At 37.5% G+C, this 20,001-nt stretch overlaps 1 protein-coding gene across 1 annotated transcript in view; it reads right to left on the reverse strand.

The window, feature by feature from the left end:
- LOC307006772 (potassium channel, voltage gated eag related subfamily H, member 7) overlaps positions 1 to 20,001 on the reverse strand; it is a 58,542-nt gene that overhangs the window by 16,489 nt on the left and 22,052 nt on the right. Inside the window, exons 3-5 of the mRNA XM_079628063.1 lie at positions 14,584 to 14,739; positions 9,537 to 9,998; positions 5,095 to 5,309 (exon numbers count right to left, since the gene is read on the reverse strand). Coding sequence (XP_079484189.1) covers positions 5,095 to 5,309; positions 9,537 to 9,998; positions 14,584 to 14,739 — 833 coding nt within the window. The remainder of the gene's footprint in view (positions 1 to 5,094; positions 5,310 to 9,536; positions 9,999 to 14,583; positions 14,740 to 20,001) is intronic.

Genomic DNA, 20,001 nt, shown 5'->3' on the forward strand with positions numbered 1-20,001 from the left:
AATTGCCAAGCCTTCATCTAGCCTGTGTGTGTATTTGTGTGTCATGGTGTGTTCTCTCACTTCTCACACACACACTTGCTGAATAATGTAGGTAATGTAGGCTGGGAAGCCCATGGGCATCGGCCACTAAGAGGTCACACAGGAGGAAATGTTAACACAATTTAAAATAACCATTTTCCTTTTATTATAATTTATTTTAAAATGTAATTTATTCCTGTGATGGCGAAGCTGAATTTTTATCAGCCATTACTCCAGTCTTCAGTATCACATGATCATTAATATTTTTTTTGTGTAAACCATTAAACCTATTTTTCCAGGAATCTACTGTATGATAAATAGAAAGTTCAAAGATGAGCATTTATATACAATTTTTTTTTTTTTTTTTTTTATAAAAACTTTTTTGTAATATTATAAACATCTTTACTGGTCACTTTTGATGCATTTAATGCATCCTTGCTGAATAAATGTATTAATATTAATATTCATTAAATATATATTTTTAATTTAGTGCTCTTAAAATGGGTAAAACCGTTTAAAATGATAGTGCAGGTCACAAAAGCTCTGTATTGACCAAGTCCGTCATAATTAGTATAGAATAACTGGAGCTGGCTGTAAACTATGTGTTCACCTAATTACTATCTGTCAGCATCCCGGTGTATCCGTAAGCATGTCTGTGTGTCACTTGATAAGTTGTGTCCTGCCAGAATGACGTTGTTCCTGCAGTGGATAAATGATTGGGATTTAATTATTAATCAATAATGCAGTGCGGTAATTAAACTCTTGCTTTTAGTGTCCTTTGTTGGCTTACTTACAAATTCACCTTTTCAGCGTGTACACAAGTTCTGTTTATATTTGAGATACTACTGTGGATAGCTTGGTTATTTTTATTCTAATATGAATGTGTTAAAAACACATGGTTGAATGTGAACATGAGTGACTCATGAGGAACTTTTCAGTTTAATATCCTGAGGATTTAAGAGGAGTATAAAGAGATATATTATTAAAAAGGGGTCAATCAGAAAGAGTGAAATCACATTCGGCATAAAGGTTGAGGGTGTGTGGGAGGCTGAGTTTCAGGATTAGATGCCAAGACCCAGTTTAATTAGAGTCCAACTCTTCAACCAGCACGACTCAAAGAATGAAAAAGAAGAAACAAACCATCTGTGTGTGTAACTGGCCATCTGGTTAGTTACGGGCAACAAGTCTATAATGTGGCAAATAAACAAAAACAGCACCACTAACAGAAATAGACAGAAGAGGAGGGAGAGCGATACAAACTGAGACAATATTGTGCATATATGTGTTTAGTCATTAATGGTGCATGTATGCATACTGTACACCGTCAACCCTACTATGCTGTGTACTATAATAATATAGTTTTATTTCCTTCCATGTTTCATTATTAGTTCCTACTACTTATTCCAGACATGGAGTGTATACTATGTGGTTATAAATACATGCATGTTAAATAAGGTTATTTTCCTAACTTCGGTTTCCTAACTAACCGTGACCAACTATGGAAACTCCTGTGACACACGTCTGTCTCTGACAGACAGGTCCCCACCTTTATCAATCAGGTTGACCCCTATTGAAATCATTTGCACTTTCTTCCCATGAAGGACTAGAAGCTCTTTCAGCACATCCAAATTTTTGTTGATTTCGCTCATCTGTTCACCTCGTCAATGGATTTCGCCACTGAACGCGACATCAGTTGGATTTGATTGTGTTGAGTGAAAACACAAAATTTAGAATAGTGTCCTAGTCAAGGCGAGCTATTCTCAGACTATTGCGTATTAAATTACGACGATAGGAATTTCAGTGGCGTCAAGTCAAATTCAGGCTTCACGTATTAAGCCTTTAGAAGGGTTAACTACCCTATGAGAAGCAATAAACTAATGTGTTGTGACTAGTCACCACCCCAGCCAAAGGGAATGAGTCGAAGAGTAGGGAGGTTGCATCCCACCTGTGTTCATCGTCATGTGGAGCAAATTTCTCGGGCAGGGCCCCTCCCTCACCCAATGTGCATTGTGTCTATGGGCCTGAAACCTGCTTAAACTTTGCTTGTGGACCAAACATGTGTCCATTGTGTGTCAATGCCAGTGAACATTTTGGAAAGACTCCTTGAATTCAAGAATCCTTGAATATGCCTTCTCTGTTTGACGGCCAGAGTCACATGATCCTTCAGAAATCATTCTAATTGCTGACTTGGTGCTCAAGAAACTTTTCTTATAATTAACAATGTTGAAAACCGTTGTTTTTAGAAAAGAAAGTTAATTGTAAATGTCTTTTTAACATAAACTTTCAAACATTGTATAGAATAGTACAGGTTAGAACAGGGAAGGATTTAACAAATGGTGAAAATGAAAGGTGAATGGTGAAGTTTTTTTAGTGACAACATCAGCAAGATGCATATGACGAATATGGTTATCCTACTGTTCATAAAACTCACTACTAGGCTTAAGAGATATAACAAGTTTGGATGGAATGGATCTCAAGCTGAATAGCTGAAGACATTACTGTAGCTATACCCATTAATAGACACAGTACTTCCTTGAAAATAAATTAATGCACAGCGCTACAACAACCCATAATGAAATGACCCTTTTTAACAATAAACTGTTAGAAAGCTAAATATCGTCACCTTCCTAAAATAATTGCCTAAGTCATTTGAAAATGAAAATGTCTTGGGCAATTATTTTAGGAAGGTGACGATATGGCAGTTTATCAATAAAATACCTTACTCGCTTGTCTCCCTGTTTACTTTATTTCAAATACCTCAGTTCTCGCCATCTCGGAAAAGACAAGCCAATGTTTATTTTTGTTTTATTACGAGGTCTGTTGCATTCTCTTTTTGCCACATAAAGACACTCTCAGACATGACCTTGATTGCAAAATTCTAAAGGATTATTTTAAAATATTGTAATTGATACAGTACTACAACTTCTCAACATCAACAGGTTTCTCTCTGTGTTCGTGATGTTTAGTCATTAAGTGGCGTCTTAACTTGTTTGCCTTCATATTGTCAGAAGTTAATATTTTGAGGCATGTAACACACTGTGGTCTCTCTTCATTACCAACCGTTGTACTGATGAATCCGAGGGCAAGATATGCCTCGTCATATTGTCTTTTCACTGCAGCGGACCTGATGGCCGAACTGCGCCGCAACAGCTTGAGACTGTCTACTGGAAACGGAAAAATGAATGTTGTCAGAAATAGAATGGGGTATCAGTTTGTTGTCAGGGATTGTCCTGTTGCATCGCGTCGCATCCAGTAGACAGCATCGCTGATTATAATGGGTTCTACTTCTAGACACGTTGTTTTGGTATTGGTGAATAATTTTTACGTTTTACGAATTACGTTTACCTGGCACTAGCAGTCCTTTCACAAACTTGCTTAGTGCATAACCATGCATCATTCACTTATTTTACAGGGCTCCCAGCAATACTCAATTCTTATTCTTCAACCGCTCCATCTGGTGGTCTGTTATTGCACGACAACAACCGCTACAACCGATAACAGACACTCAAACGGGTACTGCGAGTCCTAAGGTAATAAAATGTCCATTAATCAAGTAGCTGCATAATAAGCGGGATAATTACGCAGTGGGGTCTTGTATCACCCAGAAGAGGTTTCTTTTGCATAACAATCTGCTGACTGTACAATATCCCTTAGCCTTCTCACGGCCCCCAGCTTGGGAACCACTGATATAGTGTGTATGTGTGTGTTAGTCCTGTCTAACTTTTACTCCCACCTGCAGGCCTCTTTTTTTTTCAACCCTTCATATGTCTGACTTTCCAATAGAGAGACACTAATGTAGTATTTAAAAGTAATTAAAGGGCACCTATTATGGAATTTTGAAATTTACCTTTCATGTAGTGTGTAACATAGATCTAAGTGAACAAAAACATCCTGCAAAGTTTGAAATATGAAAGTGCACCGTATATAAAGTTATTGTCTTTCAAAAGTAAGAGTCGACTCTGAGTCATTTTTATGAATCGTTAGAAGACCGAAGCTTTTTCTCTGACTAGATGACGTCAACTTGTCAAGTTATTTGAATACGATACGCCCACTTATTGCGCTCCAAGGTCAGGGAAAACATCATGGCGACGAGACGCTGTGTTCTGAAGTGCGGCTCAAAAGCCAACTTTTTTCATCTGCCCAAGGAGGAGCATTTGAAGACTAAGTGGCTACAATTCATATATACAACTATACCACAGAAGTATAGTCCGAGCCTTGTGCTTTGCTCGCGCCATTTTGAAGATGATTGCTTTTTAAATGCACTCAAACTTGGATTCGCGAGCCGGCTGATATTGAAGGAAGGTTCAGTTCCAAGTGTATGCATCCTCCTTCGTATCACAACCTGTAAGTGTTATTAATAATTGTTGCTTTTATGTTTTATGTAGCATGCTTAATTATTATTTTGTTTGTTGAGTAAGCACCGTTTAGCTTCTAGGTCTTCAATGGCAATTGTATTGAGATATGTGAAGTGTTTGTCGTTGTTTTCGGAGTTGTCTTAAAGAATAGAATAATACCTCGTAGTAACTTAACTGCATTTTTTTTTTTTTGTAAAAACGTTATGTTTATGCATCGAGCTAATGCAAACAAAGACTGATTGTGCTTTTACAATATGAACTCTGGGCTATGCTCGCTAACATATTAAATTATTTATCTTATTTTTAGTTTTTTACTACAAACTACAAAGCAGTGGACTATAATCATTATTATAACACAATTTAATTGATAAAAGCATCATTGTACTCCGTGTTAAACAATAAGTATTTCTGTAAACACTGCTGGGTCATCTGACCAATCAACGCAGATTAGCGTCGCGCAAAGGAGGGGTTTGGAAAAATGAGTCCTTGAACGAATCATTTGGGAGTCGGTGAGCAAATCAGGTAAAAATAAATGCATATTATACAAAAACAAAAGTGTTTTTTGACATTACATGCACGTAAAACTGTTGTTGGGGACTCCCTAAACAACATTAGAACATTTTAAATGTCATAATAGGTGCCCTTTAATAGCCTTTGTGAAAGTACTTTGTTGACTCCACTTTGTTTGGGTGCTGCATTTATAATAGTAAACATCTCTCACCTGTGTGACCTTCTCTGTGACGTTGTGTGTCCGATCTTTGACCTTTGGTGCGATGATGGTTTTCTCTGAGGAATGCGGAGATGATGCCCGCTTGTCATTGCTTGTCTCTGAGAAGTTCAGAGTGATGAGAGGGATCTTGTTGATGGTGCTGTACTTGGTAAGGTTTGAGTCAGATGTGGAGCCCAGAAGGCTTGACTTGATCTGATTAAATGGACCTGAAGCACATACACACAAATTATGAGCAATGTACAACTCTCTCTCATCTAGCAGGACTCACATTAATAGTGACATCAACACTGTTTATTTTAAGAATCTACATTTCCAGACCAGTATTATTAAAACCATCACTAACAACAACAATTGCAAGACAAACACAAATACAAAGACAGCAGACGCACAGACGACAGAGACATGCCAACGATTAAATCAAAGAAGTGAAGCTCTAGCCATACCCCCAGCCATCCAAGAGCGCGACACTAGCCAATAAGAAGAGAGCGAAAGAGAGAGGGAAGGGGAGCAGAGAATGATTTAACTTTTGAAAAAGTCAGGAGGTCAAAGGTTAGGAGAATCTGGTATCATCTCAAGAACTCTACTGATGTAAACAGATCGCTGAACTAAAATTGTCCACAGTCTTGTAAATTGAGAAGATTTATGACAAGAATACTACAAGAATCTAAACAGATCGCTGAACTAAAATTGTCCACAGTCTTGTAAATTGAGAAGATTTATGACAAGAATACTACAAGAATCTAAACAATCCATTCTCATGTGAAAACCATGTAGGTTCAGAAAGAGAGATTTAGAGAAAGAAAAGGGAGAGGAAGAATAAATAGACAGAAGAAGCTGCAAAAGCTGAAACTTAGTTCTTAAAAAAAGTGATTTCTATCCCATGCACTTTCATGTCACATAAGGCATTACGCATGCAAATGTCTTCTCTGTCCCTCTGTCAAACGTACACTAATTTATCAGTATTTTCTTTGAAAGTATTCTGTGATAGTAAATTTGATGCATTTCGGGAGCATTCAGTGTAAGCCCGAGCATGCTTCATACAGACAGGCAGGCAGGCATGTGCTGAGTAACAGCTCTGTTACCTTTAATACTACGGCCATTATCTGAGAGAGTAATAGATCACAGAGCGACAGGGTGAAAAGAGAGAAAGACAGTAAAAAGGCAGTCAAAACCATCAGTGATAGGTGAGATCTATTAGGTGTGTGAGATGTACCTAGATGGAAAGTAGGTTTATAAAGACAATAAATTATTAGGTTACTAAATACTATAAATAATGATTTTGGATGGATTTACAATTGTGAATTTCACCAATATTGTTGCTACTTTAAAAAAAAAAAACATAGTAAGAAAAACATTTATTTTACATTTGCTTATTTCTGTAGTAACTTCAGAAGGCTTTATTTTCAATTGGAGGAGGATTATATGTTTATATGATTATCTGACTGCATGTTGTTTTGTAAATGAGGCACAATGTAATGGAAAGTTTGCAAAGAAACTTTTGTTAAAAGATGAAGCAGCCAACTGTACTGGATCTGACAGCAGCTACATCCCAAATGCAAGTAAACAATTTCACAAAGCTGTGAATAACGGTTTTATATGGATAAGCTTCTTTTAAAAAAACGTAGGCTACTCGCGTGCAATAGCAATGGATGTTGATACGGTTTCCTATGTAATCATAACAGTGGCCGTTTACTGACAAGCATTAAAAGGAGTTTTTACACATATAAATTTGGGCTTTTTTTGGTGCAATTTGTTTTATTAAGATTATAAGAGAATCTTAAGGAACATATTAAAATATTTTAAAAAAATCCATATCATGACCCCTTTAAAGTGACATTTTTGCTCATATAGCAAATGTGGTTAAGGTGTCTAATTTTAAGGTATAATCAACTGGCCGTAATTTTGAGATCGCAATACACATGACGGACTATAATGCGTTAAGAGCTCGCTCAAGTAGGCCTACTGGGGAGCTAAACCATTTAGTGCTTTGTAAGTAATCAGCAATATTTGAAAATTTATACAATGTTTAATAAGGAGCCAATGCAGTGTTGACAGAACCGGGCTATTATGGTCATACTTCATGGTTCTGGTAAGAACTCTAGCTGCTGCGTTTTGGACCAGCTGTAGTTTGTTTATTAAGCGTGCAGGGTAACCACCCACAATAGCATTACAATTATCTAGCCTTGATGTCATGAACGCATGAACTAACTGTTCCGCATTTATCATTGAGAGCATATGAAGTAATTTAGTTATATTTTTAAGATGGAAAAATGCGGTTTTACAGATACTAGACACGTGACAAAAATTGGTATCAAAGAGCACACCCAGGTTCCTAACTGACGATGAAGACTTGACAGAGCAGCCATCAAGTGTTCTAGAACAGTATTCTAGGATGGTACGTGAGGAAGTCCCCCCCCCCCCCCCCCCAATAATTAGAATCTCTGGGGTTTTTTTCAGAATTAAGTAGTAGGAAATTACTAGTCATCCAGTTTTTTTATCAGCTATGCATTACGTTCATTTTGTGAAATGGTAAGTTTCGTCAGGGCGTGAAGAAATATAGAGCTGAGTATCATCAGCATAACAGTGAAAACTGATGCCATGCTTCCTAATGATATCTCCTAAGGGTAGCACTAAACTAAAGTGTTACCACAAATGTACACTTTCATATTTTATATTATGTAGAGACCACTAGTTTTAAATTGTGCTTAATTTAAATGATAATGCTGTGAGATGGTTTACTGGAAATCTTTTTCCAAGTTTTATTAAATAATTTGGTCAATAAAGAACCTTAGTTTTGACAATTACATCACATGAAACAAAACGATAACATCAAAACAAAAGGGTAAGACTCTATATACATTTTTATATGATGCAAATGTGTGCTATTCTAATATTATACGTCTTTTTCATATTAAAATGTATATTTTATATGACACGTTTAATTCAGATTAAAAGCAATGGATATCAGGGTTATAAATTACTTGAATAATGGTACTTCATTAAGTATTATTTTGGGGATTTTTTTCTAGAGTACTATGAAACATGCATTTTTACTTAATCACATTTCTATGGAAAAAGCAGCATTTTTCTTACTTTCTTACTTTTCTTATTTCAAAGGCCTTCAAGTACAAGGTACATATTTCACTGGTTATCCTGATGGGGAATCTATAATCTTCTTTAAAATACATATTTTTGTCTGTTTTACTTAACTAACAAGTCACATCACGTTCCTGTGAATTTTATTGCACTTTTATTTAACACAACCAATAAAATGTGGCGAGGGCAGAGGGGGGCGTGGTCTGCAGCAGGGGAACAGGTGCGGAGACGAGTGGCGATAAGGAGGTCAAGTGAATAATGACTAACACCTGTCTCTAATTCTAGTGAATGGCGAAGAGACGGATATAACCCGCACACCTGGGACGGGGAGAGAGACCTTTCCCCCATGGAATGTTATGTTGTGATTGGTGTGAGAGGAAAACCCCTGTGTGGATTTTTTCTGTTCGATTTTGGAGTTAATAAAGACTCCGACTTTCTCGCCACCTTGACTTTGTCATTTTTATTTTAACTGTTTACAATCAATTTCAATTGGCCTCAGAGCTATAGTCAATCGTCCTTGTGAAGATATATCTCTACAGTCACGGCAACATTTTAGGCCTTTGACCTAAAGCAATGCTTTTTAATTAATTTATAGCTATAATTTAATAATTTAATTATAGCAGTTCATAAACAATGATATGTAAGTGCCAAACAACTATAGCCTAAAACAAGCTGCAATTGAATTTAATGCTCAGTAATTTCAGGCAACACATTTCAGGATATAGGTCAAAGTTTAACACGTGCCATGTCCTAGAGCCTTACAAAGTCAAGGCATTGAGAAAATTACTCATTTTAATGAGAAAAACGGCCCTGTCTCTTGATTTCATCAGTCAGTTTCAAGGGCTAAGAAAAAAGATAATTTTTTACTTTTAAATATTTAAGTACAGTTAAATGTGGAAACCTTAATTTGACTCGAGTATATTTTTGGCTAGATGCTTTGAATAAAAGTCTGACACTGCTCCCATAACCAAGTGTAATTCTCAAGGAAATATCTTACCCTCATATGTAGAACCTTCTTTTTTATTTAAAAAAAAGTTTCTAAATTAATAGCAGCATACATAGGAGGATAGAATTGTAGTTGAAATTACAATGGACATATATTACAATGGATAAAATAGGATCAACATACGTGAATAGAAAGACACAAACCCACAAAGATGAGTTAACAGTGTGCATATACTGTATGAGTGGCTGTTTTTCATTTCTGCACCTTCCATTTCATTGGTTGCTGTGATTTTACCAAATCAAGTCACTTTATTAGGAGGACCACAAACTAAATCTGGTTGTATAAAATGTCATAAAAGCTTATGCTTGTGTATTTAGAAACGTGTGCATACCTTCGCTAGCATGGCGTTCACGGTACGTCCTCTGTGTGTGCATACTGAGTCCTTCTAAATCTTGTGTAGATGATGGTCTCCTAAATGTGCACATACTGGCCTGTGATGCCATCCTAGATGCAGTCGCCAAAGGCTCCTGAGGGTCCATCCGTTCCCAGGGGCCCCGTGGAGACGAGTGATCCTGTGGCCCTGAGATCGGCGAGCATGACCCCAGACAACTCTGGCCAATCAGAGCCCGGGTGTCATTTCCATAGGAGGGGCTACAGCTCTCGCCGGTTGGTGGATGGAGTTCACGTGGAGAGAGTGAAAGGGAGAGAGATGACGAGCAGGAAGAGCGTTTCTCATTCTGATCAGCCGAATGAATGGTCACCTCATCAGGGTCTTCTTGGGGGAGGGATTGTTTTACTACTCCTAGCATACTTAGTGGGGCAGGCAGACGAAAACGGAAGAAACGTCCTTTTTCTGAAAAAAAGTGACAGAGCAGGGTTCAGGGGTGGTAACCAGAAAGAAGCATTATTTTATTATATTGTAAAAAATGTAATAAAAAAAATGCATGTCCTTCTCCAGGGTTGTAAATGAATGGGGGCTTGGGGTAATTAAAAATTCAAGATAAGGGGCCCTGAACAATTAAGGGAGTTTTTGCGAGAGCAAAATTTTTAAATGAAATATTAGAGATTTCTGTCCCTTGACAGTCCACACAACTACCAGTTTGTAGCTACAAAATGTTCATACAGAAATTGTGAAACTAATCCATATGAATTGAGCAGTTTAGTCCAAATTTTCTGAAGAAACTTGATTGCTTTATATGATGAACAGATTGAATTTAGGCTTTTATTCACATATAAACATCGATCAGCAAACATAGACAAAACCTCAACCGTACATGTTTGATGCGCGAGAACAAACCTCATTGGTTCTTGCAGAAGCTCAAACATGCGTTACATTAACCTGCAAACATACTTTAGCTTCCATTTACCATATCTGATGTGTGTGGTGATTAATGTTTATATGTGAATAAAAGCCTAAATTAAATACAAAGTTCTGTCATGAAACTAGATGGCGGAGGCTGATAGGTTCTTAACTCAATCTACTTGCAATTACATGATTCTCTATAGGGCACAGCTGATTGGTTCCTTCTATATCAGTAGCCAATGAGCTTGCTGCTCAACCTTCAAATACTTGGTCAGCATTTGCTGTAGCAGTGCAGCACGCTGTCAGAAAAATGCTGTTGAGACAAAGCCTCCAGCACCATGGAGAGGTCCCACTCTGGAACCGCTCTTCTAGCGACTGGAAGAGAATGATGAGCGCCCTTCATAAATCTAAATATAAGAGGGTGTTGCACACCACTGTAGCGGCCTCAAACCAACATGACATGACAGCCAATAAATAGACCTTAATAGTAGAGAAAGATTTTCCAACATCCATAAGGTCTTGCAGAAAACACAAAATATTAGAAAATGCAACGCTACCAAGCGACGTGTATTTTTCGAGACGAATCATAATTATGATGTCGGACGCATCATAAACAAAATATCGCAAAATTATCACAAGACTTTCGATATAATATCGGGTGACGTGATATAGCGATAGCGGTATTGATTCGATATATCGTGCACCCCTACCAGAGAGCGTCCCTTTCTTCAGTTGTTCTCCCATGTCTCTGTTAGTCAAGCTCGCATCAGCTGACTCTCAGCTGATCCATGTCTACCTACTGTATAGGAATACGACGCCTATCACCGTATACATATATAAGCTCCTTCAGTATTATCAGCAGCTATCGTGTTTCTCAGGAGCCAATTACCCTCCTCTATCCCCAGCTCCTCCTATCGTCAGTCAGGATTTGACATTCTGATGAATAAATTCTCGAATTATATTGTACTTTAAATTCTTGAAATAATGATATCTGCAAAACATTCATGTTGTCAATCATATTTGACGATAGTGGTCCTGACAGAAATGATAGTAAATGTAAATGATGAAAGAATTAACATTTTTGGGTGAACTAGGGTTGTTTCTAGGTCTCAGCCATCAGATGAGGGGGGCAGCAATGAGGGTCATTGCATGTTTTTGCATAGTCTCAGTGTAGGAATAAAAAGAAAGTAGAACACATGATTATTTCTAAAACCAGAAGAACTAATGATAGTAGTCGTCAAACAAAGAACTGCCTGAATGTTAAAGAAGAGAAATGTCTCTGTTGTAGGGAAAACTGGGACATCAATAAAATTCAGAGAGAAAAGTATTAAATTCGAATTCTCTATATGTCTCTTTCTCCTCTGGAGGTCAAGACAGTACCAGGACTCCACATGGATTTTTACCTGAGCTTCATACCAACCAAAAATAAAATACAGCTAAATTATTTATGGTCCAGTGAGACCAGTTTAATCAAACATCATATTATGTACCACAACACTGGGTGTAGGAGAGCTTCTTGAAAGCTTGTTGCCCAACAAAATCATTACTGGTGTCCAAGAAAAGCTTATGCCATCCGTTTCTGTTGTATTTGTGTAGCTGACGTGACGTTTCAAGCAGCATCAGAAGTTCCCTTTCGAACGGTCACTTCGTATTACGTAGCTATATGCAGTGGGGGGAACTAATTTCCTCAGATTAATTGAAGCTTAAAATGTAAAGCGCATTGCAGCTGCACAGCTGGCACAGTGAGAGACTGGCTCACTCATTGGCTGTGCTGCAACAACTGCACATCCGATGGCGAAGGCGCCTCCAACGTATGCGCCAATCAGCTAACAGCGCGCCAACATACAGTACGTCAGAGCCTATAAAATGAGCCCGAATTCGCCATTATAGCAGATTTTCTCAACTTTAGCAACAAACTCGGTCTCTGTGTCCTCCGGAATTTTTTTTTAAGCTATCGCCGTCGAAACATGCCTTCTCTGCTAAAACGAGCTTTTTCACAGCAGACTGCACCCTTCTCTTCGAAGCCGCTTTTTTCTGTCGCCGTTCTGTCTAACATTGAGGTTCCTTCCCTGCAGGCGAAGGTCCTTTCTGTATGATTAAGACTCGACTAGTCTGGTCTTATCTGTATAATTAAGTCACTGTTCATAAGCACACTATCCCCTACTATGAACCAGCCTCTGGCTGTTTTTGGTCCCCGTATACATGTATTAGACCCGAGGGTTCTGGTCTATTGGTACGTTATTGGGGGTATGAGCTTAGTGGCATCATTATATACCTGATTTAGACCCAACAGTGTCCGGTCTTATCAGTATATTATGTATATACATATATATTGTACTCTGGCTTGTTCGGCCAGTTACTTATGGTGCGGCGTTTTACATGGCATCCCCACTGCGTATAGCTACGCAAGAATATCATAGGTTTGGGAGGTTGGCGGGTAGATTATTTATCTTTAACAGCGGATTCGGGTGACTCAAAGAGCACCAGTTTAATGAATCTATCTTTAAAATGTACAAAAATAATAATGGGGGGGCATACCCCCGGACCCCCTAGAGGTACCGAGCTCCAGCCACAAAAATACTGTGGAAACACAGTAGACTATATGATGGTCTACGAAAAATACAAATTATCTTATTGTTAAAATACATGATCAGGATTTGACCACCTCCGCCTCGTTTTGAGTCAGGAAAAACCCTGCCTTGGATGCATGTAAACCTTTTGTAGGAGACCTCTAAAGGGAACCTTTAAAACAGCATACAGGGACACTATTATTTATTACATATTTAATTTAATTGAAAAGCTAAACAAAGTTATTAGCATTAGTTCCAATAACAAAGTTATTATCAAGAATCAATATTTTTTCATCTCTGCATTATGATTTCTCAGTTTATCTCTGTCTGTCTCTTCCCCTGGGGTTTCAGTACCACGCCAGCATTAATTAAAAGTCTCCAAACTGGGCTATTTATATCACTCCTTCATCAAAACAGCCTAATGCATCCCACAAAAGAGCCTTTTTTGAGTGGGACATCCTTAAATTTTTATCAGAGTAAGGCCTAATAAATCATTGACACAATCAGGATGGAAAAGCTTTTCATTTACATTTTACTAGCTAGTTTGTGTCTGCTTTGCTGGTTCAATGCACTTCTTCTCAATTTAATCCTTAGCCTTACTCTCAAGAGGAAGAGAGATCTAGGAAATCTATATTCATCCCAGCTGGATTTTTTTTTGCCACAGCTTTTAAAAGCATCATGTTGTGTGTCTCAGCATAATATTTTCTACACTGCCATAGCAAATAATCAACAAGTCAAGTCAAGTCACCTTCATTTATATAGCGCGTTATACAATACAGATTGTTTCAAAGCAGCTTTACAGTTAAAATAATAGGAAATTAATGCAATAACAGCCCTAACTAAACAGTCCCTCTAACTTACTCGCATATGAACACATGCAGATGTCCTTTTCAAAATATTCCCTGTTGCTATGATACCACAGAGACGGTTTTAGCATTGGATATTAATTGGATTTCATAGTTCAGATGTGACTTTCCAATACAGAGTTAGAGGAGGACATCAGGCATGTGTGTGTTCACATGTGTGTATACTGATGCAGTAGCACATTTTACAGAAAATGCAGTGCAGCAGTTTTATTGCTTCCAGGTCTCTATGAACACTTGCCATAATTATAGCATGCGCACACATACACACACACGCACAGTCTCTCTCTGCTTGTATTGGGTGGTTTAATGTGCACAGTTGTCCTATAAATGAAGTGCCGTTCAGCACCTGGCCTCAGGGATCCAAATAATTGTAACACTGTGTGTGTGTTACATAAATAATTTCCCCCTACTTCATTTCCTTTCTAGCTGACTGGGTTCGGTTTTGACAATGTGTGCTGGTAAGCCAGAGCAACTGGAGAAAATAAAAACCTTTCTCTCTTCCTCTGCCTTCTCTATATTTATTCCTGCACTCCTCTCCATATATTCCTACTCATCAACCACACTCCATTTGTTTAAATGGAAGAGACAGGAAGTAAGCAATTAAGATAGATGTTGTCAATTTACTGCAGTGATGGAAATGAAAAAAAAATGCATTACAGATAGGGAACGAGAAAATGAAAAGATGAAAAGCATTCTTACTTTGTTCTGGTCTAGATGGGGAGGTGTAGTTGAGTCTGTCTAACGAATCCATGCTACCCTCCTTTAGCACGTAATCAAAGCTCAAGATGAACATCATGACAACACCTTCTTCGTTCTTCACTGGAATGATATGTGTCGCACACAGGAAGTCTGATCCTGTGGATGTAAAGTGACAAAAACATATTTTGAATCTGCATTATCATCTTTTGGTTTTGAAAGCTAATCAAATTCAACCATTAAGATCAGTGAGCATCTTTGCATTTTTAAAAGACCACTTATTTCTGATTAATACTGGTTAATTAAGACTTCTTCATATTAATTTGCTTAAGAAATTAGCACAAGATTACTAATAAATAACAGAAGCAGATGGTGGTTGCGGAGAGCAGGTTACATTCACTACTTTACTAACAGACATGCAGTTTTGTGTATAGATGTTGATGTTCATTCAATTTGACAGGTTCAGGATTCATTCCTGACAGGCAAAGTCAGGGGTCGCCATGGCAACTAAAGGGCAAGACAACCCTTGAGAAAAGCACAATGGATCCGTGGCTCTGATTCGTCTTCACATTTGATAGAAACCTGTGGATTGATGAGTTGATCATTACTGGGGCACAAGGGCTATCAGACATGCTATTAGCCATTGCCCCCCATCTTAAGACACACTTATCCTCGTCATTGTCATACTCATAACCATAATAATTTTTTTAATCATCAATCAATTTTTTCCAGTACATTCATACAAGCAATTGACTTTACAGTGATGATTTGGTGTTTGAGATTTGGTCACAAGGCAAGATTACACACAATGTCACTGTTTCTACAAAAAGATTCCCTCCTTAATTAAACTCCAAACAGTTCTTTGCACTTACCATGGATTTTTTTTTTTTCAAACGATAAAAGCATATTCTACGTTCTTTAGAGAGATACAATATTATTGAGCATTAAATTATTATATCAATCTAACACCGTTTTTTTTTCAACCTAGGGGCCACAACACACTAGGCTAGGGGGCCTCAGCAAACTTCCAAGGTGGCCGCAAGGACAACGGTTTAAACAATTGTTTAAATTAACATATTATTATAAGTGATATTATTATTAATATATTAAAACAATCTATCTTAATTAAATTACTAGCTTAAAACTTCAGCTATCACCAAATTCATTTAATGGTTATTTTACCTAAATAATATATTAGCATTTGCATCCTGATCATGGTTCACTGTTATTGCTAGTAAAGAACTTTGGCTTTTAACAGTCTTATCCAAATTTTTGGTTGTACAGATCGCAAATCTCAAAAAGGAAAGGAAAACAGCTTTTGCACAGACGTTTTTAAAAATTATAAACATATAATATAATAACATAACATAAATCAACATAATATAATATACACCGAACTGCCAAAAAAAGTTGCTGTTTGGATTTTAATAGGCAAATACTTAAAGGGATAGTTCACTTTGAAATAAAATTTTGGTATGTTTTAGCTTACCTCAAGGGCATCCAAGTTGTAGGTGTCTTTTTTTCCACAGTAGTTTCAATTTTGATATTTTTAGGTCAAACCGTTCTTGTCTGACAGTCATATCATGCAGGTCTATGGTCACTGTCTCAAAGAGCATGCACAGAGTCCAAATTAAAACAATTCCCCATCGTCCAAATTAAACAATTCCCCATCGTGTACATGTAAGTACACATTGATGGCCTAAGACACGAAACGAGCGGTTTGTGTGATAAAACAAACGGTATTTATATTTACCTCTTGTAACACAGCCACGTCCAAGTGATCTGAGGGCGCGGGCGCTTCCTTCTGTGTGACGTGTATGCAGACTGGTGCATAGAAAAATATACACTAGAGGCGCATTAAAGACATTCGTTCCAATGAACTGCCGTAGCCAAGGCGACATCTAGTGTATACATCTATGCACCAGTCTGCGCACACGTCACACACCAGGATGCGCTCGCACCCTCAGATCACTTGGTCGTGGCTGTATTACAAGAGGTAAAAAAAACCGATATAAATACTGTTCGTTTTCTCACACAAACCGCTCGTTTCGTGTCTTAGGCCATCGATGTGTACTTACGATGGGGAATTGTTTAATTTGGACGATGGGGAATTGTTTTAATTTGGACTCTGTGCATGCTCTTTGAGACAGTGACCATAGACCTGCATGATATGACTGTCAGACAAGAACGGTTTGACCTAAAAATATGCCCTTGAGGTAAGCTAAAACTTTAAATTCAAAAGCCAAAATTTTATTTCAAAGTGAACTATCCCTTTAAGAGTCTCTTACTAGATCAGTATTGCAGTGATTATTATGTCTTTAGTATCTAATATGTTTGGGAACAGTTATTTAACACTAATTGATGGAGTGTGTAGCTTTTCATTTCTTGAACAACCATGAAGATACAGCCCCTGTGTATTTATTTATTTCTATCGCCTTACAATCCTTCACGCTCTTTAAGGTCACAAAACTCTGGGCTTTTGATAGTACCTAGAATATCTAAGTCCACTAAAGGAGGGAGAGCATTTTCACATTTGGCTCCTAAACTCTGGAATAGCCTTCCTGATAATGTTCGGGGCTCAGACTCAGTCTCTAAGATTAAATCAAGATTAAAGAACACATCTCTTTAGCCTAGCATTAATGCATCTCTTAACCATATACAGTTATATCAGATCAAATGCACATGATTATCCTTGATCAATATTATGAACAGCAGCTACGCTAATTATTTTCTATTTGCTTCTCTGTTTTACCCTGGGATGCCCATCCTGAGGTAACTAGAGAGTATGTCAGTTCCAGTTTTTGGATCCAGCCAAAATGAAGACTATTATGAAGACTTCAGATGCCCAACACCTATGAAGAGACGAAGCCAACTCCTGCGAAGACTTCAGATGACGCCAACTCTCAATCAACATGCACCAATGCTATGTTTTCTAAATCTCAATTATTTGTTAACAAACAAGTATTCTTTACTTCAATGAGCTCATTGTATCTGCATTAAATTACTACATTTTTAGCTAACTGTGATTTTGTATATGTACATTTCTGAAATAACCAACTTAGACAGTTACCTCTGATAACAGAACACTCTGAATTGTAATATGGACTCTGTAAAGCTGCATTGAATGTGTATTATGAAAAGCGCTATACAAATAAATGTGAATTGAATTGAATTGAATTGAATAAAGACACACACATCATGGCCATATTCCAGGATGACAATGTCAAGATTCATCAGGCTCAAATTGTGAAAGAATGGTTGGGAGGGAGCATGAAGAGTCATTTTCACACATGAATTGGCATTTCTGAGTAAAGACCTTAAATTCAAGTCTTTGGGATGTGCTGGAGGAGACTTTACAGAGTGCTGGACTCTTGCATTGTCAAAACAAGATCTTGACCAAAAATTGATGCACCTCTTGATGGAAATATCACAGCATTTATATGTTGTGCATCAATTTTAGGGGCATTCTGCGTTCTACATCATGCAGTGAGCTGTTGCCCTGCATCACGTTCTTCACCATCAACTGTATGAAATGACAGATGACCTACATAGGTCTGGGGCAGGTGCGTTTAATGCTTTAATTTTAACGCCTTGTTTTTTTTACATAGCCAATTAATTAAATGAACACGTTAAATCGACAGCCCTAAATATAATAATATAATATAAATTGATCTGACCTCCTTAGTATCTCCCTCCTTTCACTGATACATTTTGAGTTGAAGAGTTTAGAGCTCTATTATACCCTTCACACTGTACATGGAAATCTCTGCTTAACTGCGTCACATCACAAACGGTCATTGTCGTTCATGGTCACTGCAAATCACTGTCAGTGTGATCGCCCTTTCAGCACGATAAGGACACCTGCTTTGACGGTTACTTGTGTTCGTTTTTTTGAGAATCATCTCAAGAACAATCAGAGACCGGTACAGAATTTACCGTGACAAGAATTCCCTGTTTGATTATTCCAGCCTGCAGGAGCAGCCGTTGTGTGTATGCCTGTAGAATCAGCTCAATTCAGAATAAAAATGCTTGAATGATCACATGTTGGTTACAGAGACAAGCAGATGAAAGAAGTACTGTTAGTTTGTGTGCTTTATTTTGGGCATGTGATCTATAAATATGTTAGAGTGAGCTTTTGTCCGGTGTGCCTAGTTTCTCTGTCAATCTGTGAAATTATTAGCAGCTGTGCTGCCCCACACGCACACACACACACACACACACACACACACACACACACACACACACACACACACACACACACACACAGTAATCACTACCTGCAGAACATCTATCATGCACAAACACTCACGTACACCTGGAACTAACAACAGCAACCAGTGCTTAAAGAGCTCAGATAAACAACATAATCATCGTTATGGCAACAGCAATGACATTTCAGAGCACATGGTTATATGTTTGGTTATATATATCATGGCTATATATCCCCTCTGAGTGTTTTTTGACTGCTGTGCAAAGGCAAATCATTATAATATCACATATATTATGGTTGACCCCAAAGGGGATGCTTGAAAAGAAGTGTAAAAACCTGAATAGAATAAATAATAGAACATATTATAGTACAAATAGTACATTATTAAGAATTTTATATACTTCATTTTATATTTTTATAGAACCAATAATAAAAAAATAATAACACTAATTAACCTAAAATTCAGCAAGTCTGACATTTTCATTCGTCTTTCTAAAGACACATTTTTTTGAAACAGCCCCGCTGTGAAAAGGAAAGCAAATGGTTTGGTTCGGCTATGCTCAGATTCAGAGGAAACAGAATGTAAAAACTGATATAAAATCAATCGAAATTTAAGAGTTGCTGTATAATGGGTTTAGCCTTTGTCGGGCGACATAGGTTTGAAAAAAAAAAAACTTAAATAAACACTTATACACTATAAACCTTATTCAGGGACATTATATTTCATTTAACTTGAATGAAAATGGGGCTTTGAGGGACAGTCCTTTCAACTGGATGTGGGTTTTACTGTTGTTTGCTTTGGTGCCAATTCTTCAGAATACACCATAATGACAAAAACTCTGCTCAGTCAACTGTAAATAACGTACCTGTATATCATTCCAAAATCATATTCAAATTTTATCTTCAAATTCATGAACTGCCATTATACTGTTAGATAAAGTCTATAACAGAGTGTGTTATTTATGGGTACTGTTCAGTAATAAACAGTATACAGCATCTAGTTGAACAGCTGTTCCACATACCGGTAATAGTATATTGAGTATTTTTGCACAGCTAGAACACTGTATTGAATAATTAGTATCCAGGGCTGAAAAGTTTGAAAATGAATGATACTGATAAAGTGTAGCAATGAATTTAATGTAATCTTTCCCTCTCTTTCTGCAGTTGACGGATGGAAAACAAGAGGCAGCCATGCCCAGAGTAAGCAGAAC

This window comes from Phoxinus phoxinus (genome assembly GCF_949152265.1).
Source record: "Phoxinus phoxinus genome assembly, chromosome: 11".
NCBI lineage: Eukaryota > Metazoa > Chordata > Actinopteri > Cypriniformes > Leuciscidae > Phoxinus > Phoxinus phoxinus.